This window comes from Microtus oregoni, unplaced genomic scaffold (genome assembly GCF_018167655.1).
Source record: "Microtus oregoni isolate MIOR12 unplaced genomic scaffold, Mior012 000008F_ref0000371, whole genome shotgun sequence".
Taxonomy (NCBI): domain Eukaryota; kingdom Metazoa; phylum Chordata; class Mammalia; order Rodentia; family Cricetidae; genus Microtus; species Microtus oregoni.
The window spans coordinates 32259333-32280547 of NW_024543067.1; the positions used below are offsets into that span (position 1 = coordinate 32259333).

Consider the following 21215-nt stretch of genomic DNA (forward strand, 5'->3'; position numbering starts at 1 on the left):
TCAAAAAACCAAATAAATAAGAAAGAAAGAGAGAGAGAGAGAGAGAGAGAGAGAAGGAGGAGGAGGAGAAAGAGGAGGAGGAGGAGGGGAAAGGAAAGGAAAGGAAAGGAAAGGAAAGGAAAGGGAGAAACCTGAACTAAGACTGACTGCTAAAAATGCAATCACAGCAGCTGGTAGTAGTCACTAACAGCTATGACCAAAGGATGCATAGTAAATGGGTAAGGGGTATACAGATCAGTGGTAAGGGCTTGCCTAGCATGCATGAGGCCTTGGGTTCAATGGAGGAAAATAACAAACAAAACCAATGAACAGGCCACTTTAATGACCCACGATGACTTCTTCCTGTGACCCATTGCCTTTCAGACACTTCGCATACTATGCAGAATGAATGCCAACAGGTGGCACGCATGCCAGGTACAGCAACCACCGAGCTTCGGTTTTCCCATTCATGCTCCTCAGATTCTGATTCTGATGCGAAATGCATTTAATTGACAAACCAGCATAACCCAGTAAGAGAACAGTCAGGTATTACTGTATAGGAATAACCGCCCCCCCCAAAAAAAAAAACAAAGCAGTGAAAAGAGTCCTAAAACAGATCCACCTACCCAAAGATAACTATAGGAAAATCACTGCCCATCAGTGGCCTAGTGTCTTAGTCAAAGTTATTACTGCTGTGATGAGACACCATGACCAAAGCACCTTGAGGAGGAAAGGATCTGTTTGGCTTACTCTCCATCATCACTGTTCATCACTGAAGGTCTGGGCAGGAATTCAAGCAGGGAAGGATACTGATGCATAGGCCACAGGAGCTGATGCATAGGCCACAGAGGGGTATGCTTGCTAGCTAGTTCCCAAGGCTTGCTAAGCTTGCTTTCTGAGAGCACCAAGGACCACCAACTCAGGGATGGCACCATCCACCATGGGCTGGGCTTTCCCACCTCAATCATTAACTTAAAAAATGCCCTACAAGCTTGTCCGCAGCCTGATTTTTACGGAAGCAGTTTCTCAATTGAGGCTCCCTCCTCTCCAATGACTCTAGCTTGTATCAAGTTAGCATAAAACTAGCCAGCACTCCTAGGCTTCCCAGCAAGTGGCAGTGAGAAGATATCAATACAAGTTTTGATATCGTATTGAAAGAACAAAACAGATCGAGTGGTAAATGTGAAATAAAATCACTGAAGATGGTCAGGAAAAAAAATAAATGGATAGTATTCTAGTAATAATGAAGTTGAAAAAAATAAAATCGGTTTTTAAAATTATTTGTACAATCATTTCTTTATCTGTGAGTGTGTACGTGTGTATGTATGCATGTGTGTGTGTGTGTGTGTGTGTGTGTGTGTGTGTCAGAGGCGGCGTGTGCTTCTGTACACATATGGAGGTCAGAGTACCTTGGTAGTCGACTTTGCAGGAGTCAAGCCTGGACAGGTCAAGGCATGCGTTCTTATGCTTGGCTGAAATACAAACTTAGGATCGCAAAGTCATTCTGGGAGATGAGTTCATCTTTCTGGAAACCGATATTGTTCTCATCTTTCGCTCAGTGAGGGGAAAAGGGAAGCATTTGCCAAGATTATTACAAGCAAATGTGTCAGAGCTGAATCTTAGTGGCTGACACAGGGGACTGTTCAGCTGATGTGTGGTTGGACTACAATATGCGACGAGGTTCATTCCGCCATGAGAAGCCAGCGAGGGTGAGATGGCTCTCTGAGCCCCAGGCCCCACATGAAGGAAGGAGAGAAACCCCTTTTGCAAGTTGTCCTCTTAGCAACACTCATGCACGTGGTGCGGCACGTATGTACCCACACAGACACAGTAAGTACATGGACGCACACAGAACAACAACAAGGTGACACTTTTGTTATGACATAAAAAGTACCCCATATGTACTAAGTAGAGGAAATAGGTTCCTGTGGCATGGGCCTGCCTAACAAGTACGATGCATACACGAGGCTGCGAAGGGAGAAGAGGGCCTATGAGGTTCCCACTTATCCTCTATAAACACAGATAAAGTCAGACACCTGTGCCAGAGGGCTTTCCTGACCTCCATACCCTCTTCCAGGTGCTTTGATGCTGAGTGTGAGCTGAGGATGTGTGAGCCCAGGATGTGAGAGCCGAGGACGTGAGAGCTGAGGGTATGCGACCAAGGGCATGTGAGCTGAGGATGTACGCTGAGGATGTGCAAAGGGAGGTCGTGTGATGTGTGAGCCAAGGACGTGTGAAACAGGGACGCGTAAGCCGAGGGTGTGCGACCTGAGAATGTTCAAGCTGAGCTGAGGGTGTGTGAGCCAAGGATGCATGAGCTGAGGATGTGCTGTTATTGGTTGGGAAGCTAAGGATCACTCTCCGCTCACACAGACAGCAGCTCTTTGCAGCTGATGGGACAGCTAAGGAACAGGATTATCTTGCCTCACAGACCCCTCCCCGTTGGGGAGGTCTGGCAGCAGTCAACTCCACAGCTGTGAGAGCTACTTGCTGTCATCTCAGCGGGCTGAAAATCGGAGCAGACAGGCAAAGCGGCCAGCAACCTCAAAGCCTTCTCTGAGACCATCCAGCACACACAAGACTGAAGGGAGGTGAGAGAGGGCACTTGGCGCCAACTCTCCATTCTCCACCCCCAGTTCACAATTCCATTCCAACTGTCTTCCACGGAGTGAAGCTTTAGAAGCAATCACAGCAGCTGCCCAACTGAGCTCTGAGTTCTTACATTCCGGGAAACTACAATCTTCAAAATGTGATCCAGGACTTGGAAGTTAAGAGCATTTCTGAGCAGCTCCTTCCAGAGGGTGTGTTTGTAATAGTCCTCACTGTAAGGTCAGTTAGGACCAGTGAGCAGTCCCAGCCCCAAGTGTCTGCAAAAGCCACCAAAGCTACCTCAATCATGACACACTCTACAGTCCTCAGGAATGGATCAATCAGACTAAGGACAGGCTATGTGACAGACACATAGACAGGCTATGTGACAGACACAAGTATTCCAGACAAGAGAGTGGGAGGGGTAAGGGCCAGGAAAGGGTTACTCAGCCGTGCTTGGAGCTGCCAAGTCCTGCCCCACACTCCCGGGGCTGTCCTTCCCAACAGTGTGGTGGGCAAACTGCCTGCTTCATTTAAACAGCTCCACCATCCTTGGTTGTTGCGATTAAGGTTTCCATTGCTGTGATAAACACTTTGACCAACAGCAACTTGGGGATACAGGGTTATTTCAGTTTACAATCTGATGTCAGCCTCTATCACTGAGGGAAGTCAGGACAGGAAATCAGGGCAGGAACCTGGAGGCCACGGAGAAGTGCTGCTTCCTGGCTTGCTCCTCGTGGCTTGATCAGCCTCCTTTTTTATACATCCCAGGACCACACACCCAGTGGCAGCGCTCTGTCCAGTGACCTGGGACCTCCCACATCAATTATCAATCTGGTGCGGGCCTTTTCTCAACCGAGGTTCCCTCTTCCATGACTCCATCTTGTGTCAAGTTTTCATAAAACTAGCCAGCACACTGGGGTTATTACAATTATTACAATATTCATTCTCATCCTTCTCTTGGTTTTTTTTTTCATTTGATGGCACACCGTTAAACTGCACAAAATTAATCCTTGATTGTGAATACTGATCTCCTAGGACTGTCTGTGGGGGTTCATTACACACCTGTCTTCCCCTCCAAAGGCTTGAGCCCTCAGAAGACATGGCCATCTGCCTGAGTGCTCGCCTAAGAGCCAGCCTGGTGCTCAGGAGTTCCCTCTGCCTTATCCTGAAATCACACGGGTGGAGGAATGTCACCTGGTAGCAGATTGGTGTCCAGTGGGATGGTAAACTACTGCTGGTAGAGAGGGTCATGCCTTGAATCCTTTCCAATCCCCCACAGGGCACAGCGGAGCACATACACAGCCTCAGCAGAGTCTTGCTGGCTGGACCCACTCCTATGTCCCCCAAGATGCCTCTCACACAGTACATCCATCTGGACCTGTATAACAGACCCCAGCTCCAGGTGCCTCAAGAGTCCTTCTAGAAGGGGGACTTCACAGAGAGTGACCAGCTCCTCCCTGTTGGCCTCTGCCCACACCAGGTGTCCAGGACTTGCATCTTTATCACAGGGACATTTATTCCCGGGATTCTGGTGCCTGGCACTTGGTTCAGTCCATAGCTGGAAGCCACAGAGACTATCATCAGCCTCCAAGCGACTCTGTGGTTTCCCTTTCGGCAGGATCATCCCTGCCCGAGAACCAGGAAAACCCACAGCTCACTCTGCACCCTTGCTTCAGCGACTTTCCACCACAGTGTCAAGGAGCTGCACCAGCCATACCCTTCCTTTTCCGCCCAAGCCCTGCCTCGACTCCAGCTTCCACCGGCACCTCAGCTCACTCAGGTGTACAGACGGCCTCGCTCTCTTCTCTCCACAGCCCATTAAGATCTAGGAACCCAGCTGTTTCCTATTGCTCCCTCATCTCTCAGAAGGGCTCCCCTTTCCTTCCTCCACGCAGCCCCCATCCATGCACAAGACTCAACTGATGCCATAGCTCAGGGCAGTCACATGTCCAGATCCTCACTCCCTTCCTACATCCAGAACCAATGTACTCTCACTATCACTTACTGAGTGCTGTTTTCGACCAGTTTGCCAATCAATGGCCTCCCAATCCCAGGTGAGTGAGCAGGTGCCTCTCTGTAGTAACCTGACCAATGCCCACATTACCCTAAGCTCCTAGAGCCTCCCCTCCCCCAGCAAGCCCCCCCCCCCCTTGGCTGTCACAGCCCCCTGACAAGCATCTCATTTGGGTCACTCCACACTCAACCCACCCTGGCACAGACACTCTGCAAGGTCATGCCCCACCTGCAAGTGCCGTTGCCCCCAGTCTCCGCACACACACTACTTACCTGCAATTCACACACTGAATGTCAGGGTAGCTGGTAAGTAAGACCACTCACTCTGGCTCATGATCCCGCCCCAAACACTAGACTTTGGATTTTGCATAACTATTAAGATGAAATGATAGTTTATATGAAGAAGATTAAGTCATTTCTTCAACTTTCATTCACAGCAAGGCCTAGGTGAAGGACCTCTTCCACCTCCAACGGTATTACTCCCCATCACACACCACCCTAAGACAGGCCCCAAGGATCACTGAAAAGCACAGTGAAACACTGTACACGGACCGCTTGTCTTTACATCCTTCCCGGAGCCACTCGGGAACTTCCTTGGTGTGAAATTTTAGGTGACTGCACAATTTCTGGGGAGAGGAGTAGGAAAAGACACTCTTGGAACGTCTAGCTGCAACAGGCTGGATGTGAACTCCAAGCCACAACCATGGGGCAGGAGACAAAGGAACTGCAGAGAGGATGCTAGCAGGGTCAACAGAGGTACCCAGATTGCACATAGGCAAAATAAGTCTTTAGTCTCAAATCCGGTATGAGCAGGATGGCTACATTAGGAGGGGCGTGAGGGGCGTGAGGGGCGTGAGGAAATGCCGGCTGTGTGCAATGAGATCTCCCCTTAGCGGGCCCTGCCAACCCCAGACAATGCCAGCCTAGCCCAGGCCGCCCCTGCGCCCCGGCCTCACCGATGGAGATCTCCTGAGCGAAGGCCAGCGAGATGAGCAGCAGAGGCAGACCCACGGCGATGCATGTGACCATCTTATCCACCGCTAGCTCCAGCCGCAGCCCCTTGAATTTGGGCTCGGTGGGCTCCTTCAACAAGAAGTCCGAGAACACGTACTCCGTGGCCAGGTGAGCGATGGCCATGGTTACGGCGCGCCGGGTGCCGCAGGACTGACAGCCGAGAACAGGCGCGGGTGCTGCCGGCAGCCGTGGAGAGGCGCAGAGTCCTCGCGGTCACCAGCCCGGCTCGCGGCTTCCGCTTTCCCTTCCCGGGCTCCCGGGCGGGCCCAGCATCGCACCGCCTAGGCAACCTCGGGGCTACCGCCTCGTAGGGACCGCACGGGAGCAGCAGCTGCGTGGGACCGCCCCTAAGCTGCGCAGGGCGCACGAGCTCCTGAGCCGTGGTTGCAGTGATCGCACTCGGTGCTCAGCCCTCGCCGCACTAGGCGCGCGCGACACCAGGACTTCGGCCTCTCTGCGCGCGCAAGGGCAACAAGGAGCTGGGAACAAAGCACTTGGCCCCAGTGGCCACAGCAGCTCGCAGCTGTACTGCACGCCCGGCTCTGGGAGCCGAGCTCTTCCGGAACCTGCGCGAGGAAACCGGGTTCCCAGGCAAGCAGTTTCCGGAAGCGCGCTTACGCGGGAGGGGTGGGCGCGGCCACACCAGGACCCTGGAGTTCGGACTGGCGAAGGATCGCCCCACCCTGTTGCCCTCAGGACAGACACGCCCCTCCCATCCCTCTGCTCCCAACTCTTTAACACATAAAAATTTTTAAAATGTGTTTTTTTTTTCTTTTCTGTCTTTTTTTTTCAGTCCTTTCTGTTGGCAGCCCCTTCCCCTGAGCACGAGCTAACCCCTTTCTACGCCTTGCCCACCCTTGTGTGGGCGTGTGATGCTGAAGATGAACCCAAGCCTAGCTCACTGCCCAGACCAGCGCTGTACCACAGCACCACACTCCAAGGTGCAATCCCGCTTCTGTAAGAGCTTCAAGGAACAGCCTTTAATAATCAGGCGATGTTGAGCGAAAGTATGCTGCAGAGACGGTCCTGGACCTTTCCAGAGTTCAGTGAGGGGGAGAGAGAGAGAATGGGGCCTGCAGTGTGTGACTGGTCTCAGGCCCAGCCCTCTCTGCTCAGTCATGGTGGTGCAAAGCAGTGGCCAAGGCCACAAAGGAGTGGTCACAAAAGGTGGGTGTGTGGTGTTGAGTACCTACAGAGAGCTGCTTCTGAAAGGAGATAATGAGACAGTCAGGAAATGCTCCAACCATTCGCTGCCTTGAAAGGTGAAGGGGCAGGCCTGGACAGCTTCTCTGGGTGTGTACATCAGCAGGATCTCAGGGGTAAATCTAAGGCCCACACACACGCACCTCCCCACCAGACTAGTCCTAAAGCCTTCAGAGACTTCACTCTTTACCTCGACCTCAGCTGCTGCTGACTTCCACATTCCCCAGGCCATTGCTGTTGGTGCTCGTCCCAAGACAGAAGCCTGGTGCTTCAATTTTAGCTTTCCCAACTCTCTTGACAACTGCCCCAAGTAAGTCTGAATTTCTGTGCTTCTCTTTGGCAGATCTGACAGCTCCCCACCTGCACAACCAGTAACAGAGCCCCAATTTACCCCACCGCCATCTAACTGCTTGCAGGAAGATGCTCTCCGAGCCAGTTGTCCAGTGTGGGGAAATAAAAGTGACATACTCATGCTTTAATTAATTTCATCCAAACAGTCAAAAACCAAATGACTGTCGCCTAGAATGTTTTTAAGTGGCCCAGTTCCCACTCCTCTGTCCATTCCTCCCAAGGGTGTGGTATGGGACAGTGATGGGCTAGGCTAGCGGGGCATAGGAGGGTGAGTCTGGGGCAGGCAGAGCGGGAATGAGTGTTTTCAAGGAACCAATAAGTCATAAATGTTCTTCTCCCTGTCAGGGTCAACGCATCCAAGAGGGGAAATGACCCCTTTTTGGGACCATCTCATGGCCCGCCCCCTAGTTGGAAATACTCCTGGTGCTTCCCTCCCAACTCTCTGGCAGCCAGTTCGCCCTGGGCAGGTGATAGTGGTTACTTGGATACCTGCTCTGTAATCACACATGAAACTTCGGAGTTTCTAGGTTGAGTCTTGGTAATTTTATAAACGACCTTCCTTGCTGGCAGGTTTTGTGCATTGGTTAGGACATCAATCAAAGACTGATGAACTTAAAACAGAGACAAGAGAAGCTACTGGGAACTGGGAAGAAGAGAATGTGATACTCGTATGGGGTCAAAGGTGAAAAGACAAGCACAGAGTCTGAACTTTTTTCAGTAGGCAGTAGATAGTGTTTGGAGGGAAGTAAACAGACAGTTCTACCTTAAACACTCCCAGCAAGATCCCAGCAAAATTCTTCACAGACCTCGATAGAACGGTACTCAACTTCATATGGAAAAACAAAACACCCAGGATAGCCAAAGCAATCCTGTACAATAAAAGAACTTCTGGAGGCATCACAATCCCTGACTTCAAACTCTACTACAGAGCTACAGTGCTGAAAACAGCCTGGTATGGATAAGAACAGACAGGAGGACCAAATGGAACTGAATAGAAGACTTGGATATCAATCCACACACCGTGATTTTTGACAAAGAAGCAAAATAAATAAAATGGAAAAAAGAAAGCATATTTAACAAATGGTACTGGCATAACTGGATATCAACATGTAGAAGAATGAAAATAGATCATATCTATCACCACGCACAAAACTCAAGTCCAAAGGGTTCAAAGCCCTCAACATAAAGACAACCACACTGAACCTCGTAGAAGAGAAAGTGGGAAGTACACTTGAACACATTGTCACAGGAGACTACTTCCTAAATGTAACCTCAGTAGCACAGACACTAAGAGAATTAATAAATGGGACTTCCTGAAACTGAGAAGCTTCTGTAAAACAAAGGACACAGTCAACAAGACAAAACAGCAGCCTACACAATGGGGAAAGTTATCTTCACTAACCCCACATCAGACAGAGGTCTGATCTTTAAATATGCAAAGAACTCAAGAAATTGGTCATCGAACAAATAATCCAATAAAAAAAAAATGGAGTACAGACCTAAACAGAATTCTCAACAGAGGAATCAAAAATGGCTGAAAGACACTTAAGTAAATGCTCAACACCCTTAGTCATCAGAAAAACGCAAATCAAAACAACTCTGAGATTCCATCTTACACCTGTAAGAATGGCCAAGATCAAAAACACTGATAGCAACTTATGCTGGAGGGGTTAAGGAGTAAAGGGAACACTTCTGGATTGCTGGTGGGAGCACAAGCTGATACAGTGTGGCAATTTCTTAGAAAATTAGGAAACAACCTTCCTCAAGACACAGCAATACCACTTTTGGGTACATATCCAAAGGATGCTCAATCGTGCCACAGGACATGTGCTCAACTATGTCCATAGCAGCTTTGTTTGCCATAGCCAGAACCTCGAAACAACCCAAATGCCCTTGATAAAGAAATGGATAAGAAAAATGTGGTACATTTACACAATGGAGTATTACACAGCAGAAAAAATAATGACATCTTGAAATTTGCAGGCAAATGGATGGATCTAGAAAACATCATATTGAGTGAGATAACCCAGACCCAGAAAGACAAATATCATATGTACCCACTCATAAGTGGCTTTTAGACATAAAGCAAAGAAAAAACAACCAATAATTCACAATCCCAGAGGACCTAGACAACAAAAAGGACCCTATGAGAGACATCCATGGATCTAATGTACATGGGAAGTAGAAAAAGACAAGATCTCCTGAGTAAATTGGGAGCATGGGGACCTTGGGAGGGGGAGGGGAGAGGAAGGGAGAGGAACAAACAAAACGTAGAGCTCAATAAAATCAATAAAAAAAAAGCGCTCACCCTTCTGAACTGTGCTGAATAGGTTGGAATGGGGGCTGCAGGGAAGACGCTTTCAATGTGTCCACGAGAAGTAAAGAAAGCCTCCGGTCGAAGGAAGAAACAAGCGGTACACAAAGGCACGATAGTTGAAGGAGTCATTTTTCTTACTCCAAAAAGTCAGATGAAAAAATATCTGGCCTAGGCCAGCATTCCTGGGCGAAAACCAGAAGGCAAAAGCCATGAGCCTAGTGCTTGGTTTGTCTCTTGCTTGCTGTGTGGCCAGGATATTTCATTAGAGGTCCTCAACTTGTCACCCAAATAAGGACAGTCCCATAGGTTCACCTCAGAGATTGTCCTTAGAATCAATGGGATACCAGAGGAGTGTAGTGACACAAACTTGCAGTCCTGGCACTTGAAGGGCAGGAGGACCAGAGTTCAAGGTCACCTGTGTCCACACAGTGAATTCTGGACAGCCTGGACTTCATGAGACCACCTGAGTGAGGGTGCCATTATTTAAAACCTCTCCTCAATTGCATGCTCTTAGCATAGCAACCTCAGGGCTTTAACTAGTCAAGTGGAAGCGTAGGCAGCATGGGTTTCCTCTTTCTCTTTTTTCTTTCTTTTCTTTTTTTTTTTGAGACAGGGTTTCTCTGTAGCTTTTTGGCTCCTGTCCTGGAACTAGCTCTTCTAAACCAGGCTGGCCTCGAACTCACAGAGATCTGTCCAGAGATCTGCCTGCCTCTGCCCCCCCCCAGTGCTGGGATTAAAGGCGTGTGCCACCACTGCTCGGCGGGTTTCCTCTTTTTTTCAAACTAGACTTTAGATTTTCATTTAAATTGTGTCTGTGTGTGGAAAGCAGAGTCTAGTCAGAGATGTTCTTCTCTCATTCCACGTCCTATTTTTTTAAGACATGTTCTCTCACTGATGCTGGAGCTCATCAGGTCAGCAAGACTAGCTGGCCAAGGAGTGCAGGGTCCTCCTGTCTGCCTCCCCAGCACGGCCGCTACAGGCACGCACCACCATGCCTGGCTCCTCTCATTGCTGCTGGGGATATAAACACGGGTCCTCATATTAGTGGGGCAATCACTTTGCCAGTTGAGCCATCTTCCCAACCCCAGATTTCAGTTTGGTTTTAGTTTATTTTCAGATTTTCAAAAGAGTGGTAAAAAGATTGGGAGTTCTTATATACCCACTCCTGTGCTCAGAGTCTCCTTGTGTTGTCAGCTTGCAATGGAATTCATTATTGGCTCCAATAATGAATCACCATAGAAAGATTGTGTGTGTGTGTGTGTGTGTGTGTGTGTGTTGGGGAGGGAGGGAGGGAGAGAGAGAGAGAGAGAGAGAGAGAGAGAGAGCTTCTCATGTCCTTTGTGTTGTGATGACGTTACCTTCTGATAACTATAAGTGGCACTTGGGAATAAATGGCATCAAGTCTGCCCTGCCCCATCCCTCCCTGGCAGCAGAGTGACCCAAGGTGGGGTGTGACCTTCCAGGCAGCCTCCCAAAATTCTGGTTTGCTTGCTTGACATCCTTGGCATCTGATTACAAGGTCTTTAGCAATGAAAACAGTTCAAGTCAAAATAGTCAAGCTCCCCAGGCTGTCTGAGCTGTGCACATATTCACGTACTCCTTGGAGAAATACTTGCTGAGCAACTGCTGTGAACTGCATGGCTGCCTGCTCTGCAGATGCAGTAACTAACTGCTGTGAACTGCATGGCTGCCTGCTCTGCAGATGCAGTAACTGCTGTGGACTGCATGGCTGCCTGCTCTGCAGATGCCGTAACTGCTGTGGACTGCATGGCTGCCTGTTCTGCAGATGCAGTAACTAACTGCTGTGGACTGCATGGCTGCCTGCTCTGCAGATGCAGTAACTGCTGTGGACTGCATGGCTGCCTGCTCTGCAGATGCAGCAACAAGCAGAACAGATTGATAGTTCTCACTTCCAGGGCCCTTCCATAACCACCAAAGATACAGACAAAACTGACACTAACAGACAAAATAATTATGTCTCACTATTAATGCTACAAAGCAGAACACCGGAGATGGGACACAGCAGAAGTTGGGACCACACTGGGGAAGGCAGTCTGGGGAGCTCGTGTCTAAAGTTACAAAAAAAAAAACAAACAAACAAACAAACAAACAAAAACCTAAGAAAGAGGAATAAGATCCTAGAGGAAGCAAAGAAAATAAAAGTCACGGAGAGGAGTGTGTGCAAAGACCCCGAGGCAAGAAATCCTAGGAGCAGCGCTGATAAAAAGCTGAGCAGAAGAGAACACAGGAAGCTGGAGAGGTGGGCGTGGGTCCCACCGTGCTGGGTCTCACAGACCTGGATAAAGAGTCTGGAACAATTAAAAGTGTGATGGGAAGATGTTAGCATACTCACCAGGGAGTGACCTGATGAGATTTGGAATGGCATAGCAGCAACAGACAACTCTGTGGAAGACAGCGCATGGAAGACATGGGAATAGCGTTGTACAGGGAGCTGTTGTAATGACCCGTGGACCTGCAATCCTCTGACCACGGCATGCATGTCATGGTGCATCCAGCCTGCGCCATCACACACAGACACACACACACACACACACACACACACACACTAATGAGGACAGTAATGTTGTCATTTAATTAATAGACAAAGGAGCACAATGGGCCCAGTGTCCAGTTCCAGGGGATTCCAACCTTTTGAGGTCAGGAGAGGAGCTAGCCAAAGAGTGAGAAGAAATAGAAATGGCAGACAAAGGAAGCCTGGGGAGTTGCATCGCAGAGCCAGGAAACTAGAAGGTCATCCTTCGTGGCTGGAGGTAAGATGAAAGTGGAGAAGCCTCTGAAAAGGGTCTTGCAGATGTCCTCTTAATGCCACCTGGTTGGGGTGCAGGGCTGGCCTTCCTACCGGTTGGATGATTTCAAGCCCTTGGTGTAGCCTAAAGAGTACTGGAGGCGGATGTGGGCGGTTCTCTCCACTCTGCGCTAAGGAGAGACACTGACTTATGAGTTAAGGAAGATTGCCCCTTGCTCTCCATTTTTAATGGTGGACATGGCTGGCAGCTTAGCTCATAGAACGATGTAGATAGAAAAAACTGATACTAGGGGAATAAAAGCCTTCGAGAAAGCAAAAAGAGGGAAGGTCAGGACCGAGTGGAGAGACCCTGGCTCTGTCAGGAGCAAGGACACCTCCACGGTGAGAGAAACGGTGATTATCTCAGGAGAGCAAGTTTGAGAGTCAGAAATGACCACATGGAAGGAGTCATATTGGATAATATATGATTTTGTTCTCTTTAATGGGTACAACTGACATAGTTATAGAGGATAAATATGTAATATAGTTCTGTTCTTCTTTTATAATTTATTTTATTTTATGTGCATTGATGTTTTGCCTGCATGTCTGTCTGTGCAAGGGCATCAGGTCTCGGAGTTACAGACAGTTGCGAGGTGGGTGTTGGGAACTCAACCCGGGTCCTCTGGAAGAGTGGCCCATGCTCTTAACCGCTGAGCCGTCTCTCCAGCTCCTATAGTTCTGTTCCGACCACCTTTCAAGTGACAGCTAATTCTGAGTGGGGAAAAAAAATGCAAATTTGCCATTTTAGAATATATGAAACTTTATTAAAAAGAGAAATAGTGCGACAAAACTACTTTGTGGTTTGTTTTCATTAAAAAAAATAAATGAAAAAGGAAAAAGGACTTTGACAATTAAACAAGTTTTTGACTTACTAAAGGAAAGCCGTAGGAGCTCACCGTACTTCTCATGTAATCGTTCAGCCTACCATGCATAAACTCCAATAAGCCACAAAATCACGCTGTCAGTGGTTAGCAGGTCAGGTTCAAAGTCGTGTGGACGCCCTGTTTGACAGGGCGTTCAAGCAGACTACAACAGAATTAGCAGTAGCATCCGGCTTATATAAGACTTTCTATCAATTTCCCCTCACCAAGAAGATTAAAATAAAGCACGAGAGATCCCTTCACCAGAGTGTTTATTAGGCCCTACTAGTTCACCTGGACACTCAAGTGACCTCCTGCTAAGGCAGGTCTAACATCATATGTCTGGCCACGGCATCCCAGGGCAGCTTGTCCTGAGCCAAGGTAGTTTCCCAGTCTAGTAATAAACAATGTTGCTTTCATCAGTCTTACATGTAACCTCTAGGGCCCCTTGGAGAGGATGCACTGTGTCCTTTCATCAATCTTACATGTAACCTCTAGGGTCCCTTGGAGAGGATGCACTGTGTCCTTTCATCAATCTTACATGTAACCTCTAGGGTCCCTTGGAGAGGATGCACTGTGTCCTTTCATCAATCTTACATGTAACCTCTAGGGTCCCTTGGAGAGGATGCACTGTGTCCTTTTCTCCATAGTCTTGTTCGTTGTTTCCTGATTGTGTGAGTCTTGGCAGCTATAATACTTATTTCAAAAACTGATCTCATGGTTTAAAAACTGCCAGGACACCCCTTTCTAGCTGCCCTCCATCCTCTCAAGGCTATGTCTTTAACAAGCATGGAATACAGGATTTTAAGAGATTTTCCCAGCCAGTCAGTCGCATTGATGTATGCCTCCTGCCGTCCCTCACATGATGAAACTGTAACTTTCACAGAAAATGGAGATGTGGAAAAATGCCCCCCAAATGAATGAAAAGTCAGACTGAGGGTTCAGGCCCTGACAGGGAGTTCTGGCTTACCGTGAAGAAGACAAACCTTCTCCATCACTGATTCTAGCCCTCCCTCATCCTGAAATAAGAACCCTCTAGTTGAGTTTTGAAAATAGACGAAGCCATGGAGACATGTGGTAAAAATGTAGCATGAAGTGAATTGTAAACGTTCAAGTATTCCTACAGGTTGGATTAAAAACAGCAGCAATGAAATAAATAACCATATAACTTTGGCTTGTATCACAGACAATGCACAGGCTCTCTGTATCAAAGGGGGAAAGGCCTGGAGAGCTACTGGAAGCCTCAGAGAGACTCATGTGGTCCAAGCTCATACTGACTTGCACATTCCCACCAACTCTTCAGAAAGTTGTTCACCCTGGAACAGCTGAGGGGATGATTTCACACGTCAGTGTGATTCCAGACAGACAGATGTCTGAGGCTCTCTCGTACCCCCTAGGAGCTTCCCATCTAGAAACCTTGGTGACTGGCTGAGGAAGCACCATTTGATTTAAAGCCATGAAAGTATTTCTCAGAGGGTACCCCCCCCCCCCCCGAGTGAGTTGTGCACAAAACAGACTGGTGGCTGGCACTTCTCAAGCCAGTGCATTCTCTTTTTTCATGTATTTTCTACCTGAGAATCATTCACAGCCGTTAAAATAAATAAATAAATAAAAGCACATTGCTTTAGATGGCATTCCAGAGGCTCAGAAGCCTGATCTAGGATACAGTGTCAAAGTTCCTTGGTGAACAATGCATCGGTCCAGTGTCCCTGTTGGCCACTGTGCGGCCAGTCACAGAGCCCGACCACTCTCTGCCGAGAAGGCCGGAGCATTCACAGAGCATCTGTGGGGAGTGCACAGGACTGGACTTCCCTGTAAGCTGTCTGCCTTCTCACAGAGCGGAGTCTGAGGGAGAGAATCACAGTAGCGACCAGAAGGAGGAGTCCCAGGATGAAAAGGATGATTAGGGCTGCCTTGGCTCCTCTTGGATGCAGATTCTTGCCGAAGAAATAGAGGTTTTCCTTGCCAGGTTGTTCTGTGAGAGAAGGAAGTGAGGCATCAGGTACTTGCCTCTCCCAAGGAGTCAAACACTGGGATACTCACATAGGGTTTGGAGAAGGTGTCCTTACCTTTGGAGGGCACTGTGATTGCATGGGATCCTGCTCCAGAAGGGGACTTGGTAGAATATGGAGTCCTGTTGTCTGGACAAAATAAATGCACACATGCATACATACATACATGCATACACACATACATATATGTGCGTGTGTGTGTATAAATGTTTATAAATAGAGATCCTTTTCATGGTATATGAAAGCCATGTCTTTGGACAAGTAAGGGCTTTGCCCCCCACCCCATTTCTGTCGTCTTTCTTGAATACCTACTGGACTGTTTAACACCAGTATCAAGTGCCGCCTTCTCTACTTTCTGAGTCTGCTCATCCACTGAGATCCCTCTTTAGATTATAGCATCTTATGCCTTGGCTCATGCCCCAGACTATCAAACATGCCCTCCTCCTCTGCTTCCTCCTCCTCCTGCCTCTGGACCCTGTACTCTGCACTCTGTTTCTGCATATCTTTCTCCATGTGATTACACATTCACCTATTTGTCTCTCTTACTTGACTCTGAGCCCCTTGGGGTCTGTACCTGTGTTTTTCCTCATGCCTCCTGTTTTCCAGATCTATGGGAGGATTGGTGCCATGAACTGGCATCACTGACAGACAGTACCTATGTTCCTGAGGACAGTGTAGGTGGTCTCCATGCCAGCATGAATGTGGTCAGATACATGGCAATGCAGCAGCCATGTCCCTGGGTGATCAGCAAACAGCTCAATGGTTTGAAATGTCCCAGGAAAGAGATCATACACATCTTCTCGGTAGAAATTATCTATCTGAAAACATCAAAAGACATGTCCTGTGGCTTCTTTTGTTCAGCATGGTAAGAAGAAAAAGAAGAGTGAAGAAACTCAGTAAGTAGAAGGAAGGAATTAAAAAATAGCAAAAGTCAAGAAAAGCAGGATCAGAGCACAATAGAGATGAAGAAAGGTAAAACTGTTTTTTTTTCTTAACAGATCAATTTGGTAAACTTGCAGCGATGACCATCCACAATGGCCCCAACACCTCAGTGTAAAACAAGGCCAGTGCAGAGCAAACTGACCCAGAAAAAAATGACACAGGCACAGCATTCAAAGCACAGGTGTAACCAGGGGCATAAGCACTCTAGTGTGTTTCCCTGGGGGAGGAAAAACTGTACCACCTCATCTAGAACAGTTGGACAGATTCTTATAAAATTAAACACACACTTATGGCGCCCAACACTGGGCCTAAATTTCAGATAGGGCCTGAGAAAACTGAAAAACACAAAAACAAATATGGCTCCTTTGAGAGGCGTTGCTGTGCAGAAGAGCACTTGAGCAGCTAGGGCACTAAATAGAAACAGCAAGCTAAGTAAAAACATGTGCCATAGTGTGATCAAAAACTTCCTAGAGCAGCTCCCAATTAAACAAGGCTCCCAGTTAAACCAAACCCATGGGCTTAAGGTTCAGCTCTCAAGGACCCAAGGAGTGGGCAAAGCCAACCACTAGAGTCACAGGGAGAAGGCTCTAGATGCTTCTTAGTAGTTTAAGGCTTGGCTCATGAGATCAGAGAATGTTACAAATATACAGTAAAACAGGTCCAGACCATCAGAACCTTCAAACGGGTTACACTGTTCATGGATGCTTAAGAAAGAAAAGAAAATGGGTACAGACAATCTTAGGAAGAAATAGTTTTAAAATAATTACTTAAAGTCTTTAAGTAAAGAATAAAGTAATATATAAAAAAGAATAAGCTATATAAAGATAGAAAATATACAGGGCCTTTGGATCTTGTATGGTGTTTTGTTGACCTTGATATTTTTGAATGCTGATCAGTGAATGACAACTTTTGAGAGACACTTGATTGTAAAATGAACTGTTGAATTAAAGCAGCTTAGATACTTCATGGATATCTTAACTTTAAAATGGAATTAAGAAAATATTTTGCAATGGGGCAGAGTTTGTGCTCTTGTTTCCATAAGAAATAAAAGGCTATGGATTTTTTTAGATTAATAGAGACCATATTTGATTGGAGGAGACCCCCTGAAAATATTGCTACAGACACTAAGAAATAAACCTAGAAAATCTACAATATAAGTGATGTATATGCTGATCTCTTGACATAGGAACAACTCTAAGACAGGCTAAGACATGGTAAGTCTTGTTGGGTACAGAATCCTCATGACTTATTATTACATATGACATAGATAGAGGTTTGGTTATATACCAAACAAACTTATAAAGTTAACATAAAACAAAAAATACCTTTGACTGTCTTTTGTACAATGCACAGTCCATATTTGTGTTAATGAAGACATTTATGTTCCCTTTGAAAGTTTGTGTGTTTTCAGAGTAAGAGGAACATGAAACTGGGTGGCTCAGGTGATCCAGCCTCTCAGAGTGTCTCTTTTGATGATTCCTCAAGGCTGCTAGCTGAGATGGTCCAGTCTCACAGACTATTCTAGTAAGGACTTCACATAAGACTTGTACTTTCCCCTTACACAAAGATTAGACAACAAATGCTATAGCTAGTTTTCTTAGGAGTTGACCATTCCCTCAATTTTCTCAGACAACATTCTCAGACAACAGGAAGCAGTCTAGAGAATGCAACACCCATATTCCCAAGAGGAGGAGTGGGTGGTATCTGGTCACTTGGTGGTTTATGGATATTTGTCATCCTTCAGTGGAGATATAGGAATATAAGATAAAAACAACTATTTATCTCAAATATTTTACATTGTTATGGATATATATATGTACAAATTTAAGGTTATTTTTGTTATACCATATGTTTCTACTCTTATTTAAGGTATTGTACCTATGCAACTCATTTAAAAATGTAATACAACGCTCTAGTTTTTAAAAGCCATTATTACAAACTGTTTAGGACAATTAAAAATGCAGGAGAGTAGTCATCTATAACATCAAACCTGTAGTCATGTTAGTCATGTTTTTGAGGTTAAATAGATATATTTTAGATAAATAGCTAAGCTTCAAATGCTTCAGAGACTTATATAATATGGCATTTAAGATGTTTAATAATCTAAGGCTTTTCGTGATAGTGAGATACATCTGCTCCTGGCAGCAACAATCTACTTCATAAAAGAATGATGAGTGTCAAAGAATCTCCAGTCAGCCAGCTGTGTCCATCATTTCTATAGTTTAAGAAATTGCTTGCTCTACATTTCTTGTATACTCAGGTAATATTATATCTTTCTGTGACTCTGATGGAGTTGAAGACTAGATAGTTATAGTTTGTCTTGTTACCAAATTCAGAAAAGAAACTTACCTAAGAGATGTAAAGCTTATTAGATTGAGAAGCATAAAAGCTTAAATTGTTTATCTAAGAAAATGTTTTAAGGTCTAAAAAGATAATATTGGGTTGGCAATACAAGTTAGGATAGGAAGTAAATTTGGTACATAACTCTGGACTCACCAAGATCGGATAGATAATGGAGTACTTTCTCAGAATTTGTTAAATGCAAATGAGCTGGATATTGTAAATGCAATTCTTATTTGATAATTGTTCTTATTGTATGTAGTTTTACTGTGTTAAAGCTAAATGATTCTTTTTGTTAGACAAAAGGGGGAAATGTTGCAGAATATTTATTTAATTATGTAAAGATGTGTTGCATTTGTTTATGTTGCAGAATAGCTATTTAATTATACAAAAATGTGTTGGATTTAACTATGAAGAGATGTGTTGCTGTTTTACCTTGACTGCCTAAGGTACCTGATTGGTCTAATAAAAAGCCAAATAGCCAATGGTGAGGGAGGAGGTATAGGCGGAACTTCTGGGCAGGGAGACTAAGTAGGAGGAGGAATTTAAGCTCCAGGAAGAAAGAAAAGGAGATACCAGGGCCCAGCCAGACATGGAGAAATCAACAAAATAGGACATACAGAATAAAACAAAAGTAAAAAGCCACAAGGCAGAACGCAGATAAAGAGAAACATGTTAAATTAAGTTAAACATGTGGGACAAACCTAAACTAGGCTGAGCATTCATAATTACTAAGTTTCCATGTCTTTATTTGGGAGCTGGTTGGTGGCTCAAAGAAAATTCCAACTCCACCTTTACTACATGGTTTAGCAACTCAGCACATTTTGTCTAGGAAATAAAGACTTGGATTCATGCATAAATGTGTGCATCTATTTACAGTGACTTTGACTCTCCTTGGAGACCCTCTCACAGTTCTCATCGGGGAAATTAATACATGGCACTGTGTCCTCATGATGGACTGCAACTCTGTGAAACAAAGTTGTCACATGTACGAGATGCATGAGACCCAGCACCTGTGCTAACAAAACAGGCAGATGTGAGATAATGCAAGTTGCTTGGCTTCTACACAAGAGATATATGTAGCATTATTAATAAAAACCCAGAGAGAAATATTGGGGTTCAACCTGAAGGTCAGAAAAACAAAACAGCCAGCCATTGGATCTTACCTCTACTTCAGGCTAATATGGTGATCCTGCCTCCAGGAATCTCAGAATGAGACTGAGAGCTGTTTCCTCCCATTTTATATTCCTCTTAGGGCTGGGATTAAAGGCCTATACCACTACCGCCCAGTTTCTATGGCAAACTAGGGTGGCTACTGGGATTAGAGGTACGTGTCACCACTGTCTGGTCTGTAAGGCTGATCAGTGCAGCTATTTTATTCTCTGAACTTCAGATAAGCTTTCTTTCCTAAAATACAAATGAAATATTACTACAGATATAGTCTGTGAAATTTATTTTAATTTCATTTTAGATTTTAACATCTGTGTTGTGTGTGCACGTGTGTTTGTGTATGTATGTGCGTGTATGTTCGTAAGAATGTCGTAGTACATGTGTGGAGGTCAGAAGACTGCCCTAGGGGCTTGCACTGTGGATCCTGTTGATCCTCGCACTGTGGATCCTGTCGATCCTCGCACTGTGGATCCTGAGGGCCAAACTCAGGTCATCAGCCTAGCAGGACAAGCACCTTTGCCTGATGGGCCATCTGGAAGGCCCAGGAAGAGGAATCTTTTGTTGCAGTTTGGGAGGCTCGGAGCCCAGGATAAAGAGATCTGACCTGGTACATGCTTCTTTGCTGCACTGTCCCGTGGCTAAAGGCACAAGGACACAATGCAGAGAGCAGCAACTCAAGTTTGCAGCCTCGGCAACATGACCGGCATCTCTCTATTCATGAGAATTCCAGCCTGAAACGGATCCCAGCCATCAGGCCCCAGCTGCCCACACAGATGGGACTTGGGATCAAGTCTCCAACATGTGATTTGGGGGGAAGCACATTCAGATCATAGCAGAGACAGAAATAGAATGGTGTTAGCCAAATGTTCACCCTGGGTGCTGAAGCAACCTACAGGGGTAGTAGGGTGGGGAAGGGTGGGTGTGATGGGGATTCTCTGCTTTAATTGCTGGCTAGATCACTGTGCTAACAACAACAACAACAACAAAAAGAATCTTACAGTAAGTGGAATTTTATGCAATATGAATCAAATCTTCGTTTAAAACATACATAATGTATAGATGAGCTTTTTATAATGTTATGATTTTTTACTTAACATTTAAAATGTGTATTGAATAATGAACTTTCTGAAAACTCTTCAACCTGTGACACTCTAATCACTGTTGGCAACACCTGACTGCTCTGAAACAGACATTTCAGTAGATTATTGCTGACTCCTGTGCACTAGCGTGGGCTGGTTCTGCTGCCTCGTGTATCAGATTTGACTATATTGCCTCTTGTCAGAAGCACCAGAACCTGAGATGTTTATAGACTTTATCCCTAAACATTGATTCATCAGGTCTGGGGTGAGGCGTGTTCTTTAAACAGCTCCAAAGGTGATTCTACCGTGCGGTCAGCATTGCTCACATGGCAGAAGGTCGCACGCGGTGAATCCCAGCTCTCGGACAAAAGTCAAGATGAAGCTGCTCAAGCTGGAGCTCGAAAGGTCTCCTTTACTAGACAGGGCTGTTTTATTAACTGGTCAAGGAGAACAAGAAGTAGAGATGGCAGGGAAGGGAAAGAAATAAGGAGGGGAGGGGTAGGGAAGAGGAGAGGAGGAGAAGGCATGGGAGAGGAG

At 46.0% G+C, this 21215-nt stretch overlaps 2 protein-coding genes across 3 annotated transcripts in view; both read right to left on the bottom strand.

Annotated features, from left to right (window-relative positions):
- The window catches only part of Panx1 (pannexin 1), a 43787-nt gene extending 37615 nt beyond the window's left edge, over window positions 1-6172 (bottom strand). For both annotated transcript variants that reach the window (XR_005974751.1, XM_041657379.1), the window contains exon 1: window positions 5541-6172. Coding sequence is in view for 1 of the 2 variants with exons in the window: in XM_041657379.1 (XP_041513313.1) it covers window positions 5541-5721 (181 nt within the window). In the remaining variant the exon portion in view is untranslated. The remainder of the gene's footprint in view (window positions 1-5540) is intronic.
- Window positions 6173-14907: 8735 nt separating this feature from the next.
- Window positions 14908-21215, bottom strand: part of Hephl1 (hephaestin like 1) — a 58284-nt gene continuing 51976 nt past the window's right edge. Inside the window, exons 18-20 of the mRNA XM_041657597.1 lie at window positions 15803-15965; window positions 15205-15276; window positions 14908-15110 (exon numbers count right to left, since the gene is read on the bottom strand). Coding sequence (XP_041513531.1) covers window positions 14908-15110; window positions 15205-15276; window positions 15803-15965 — 438 coding nt within the window. The remainder of the gene's footprint in view (window positions 15111-15204; window positions 15277-15802; window positions 15966-21215) is intronic.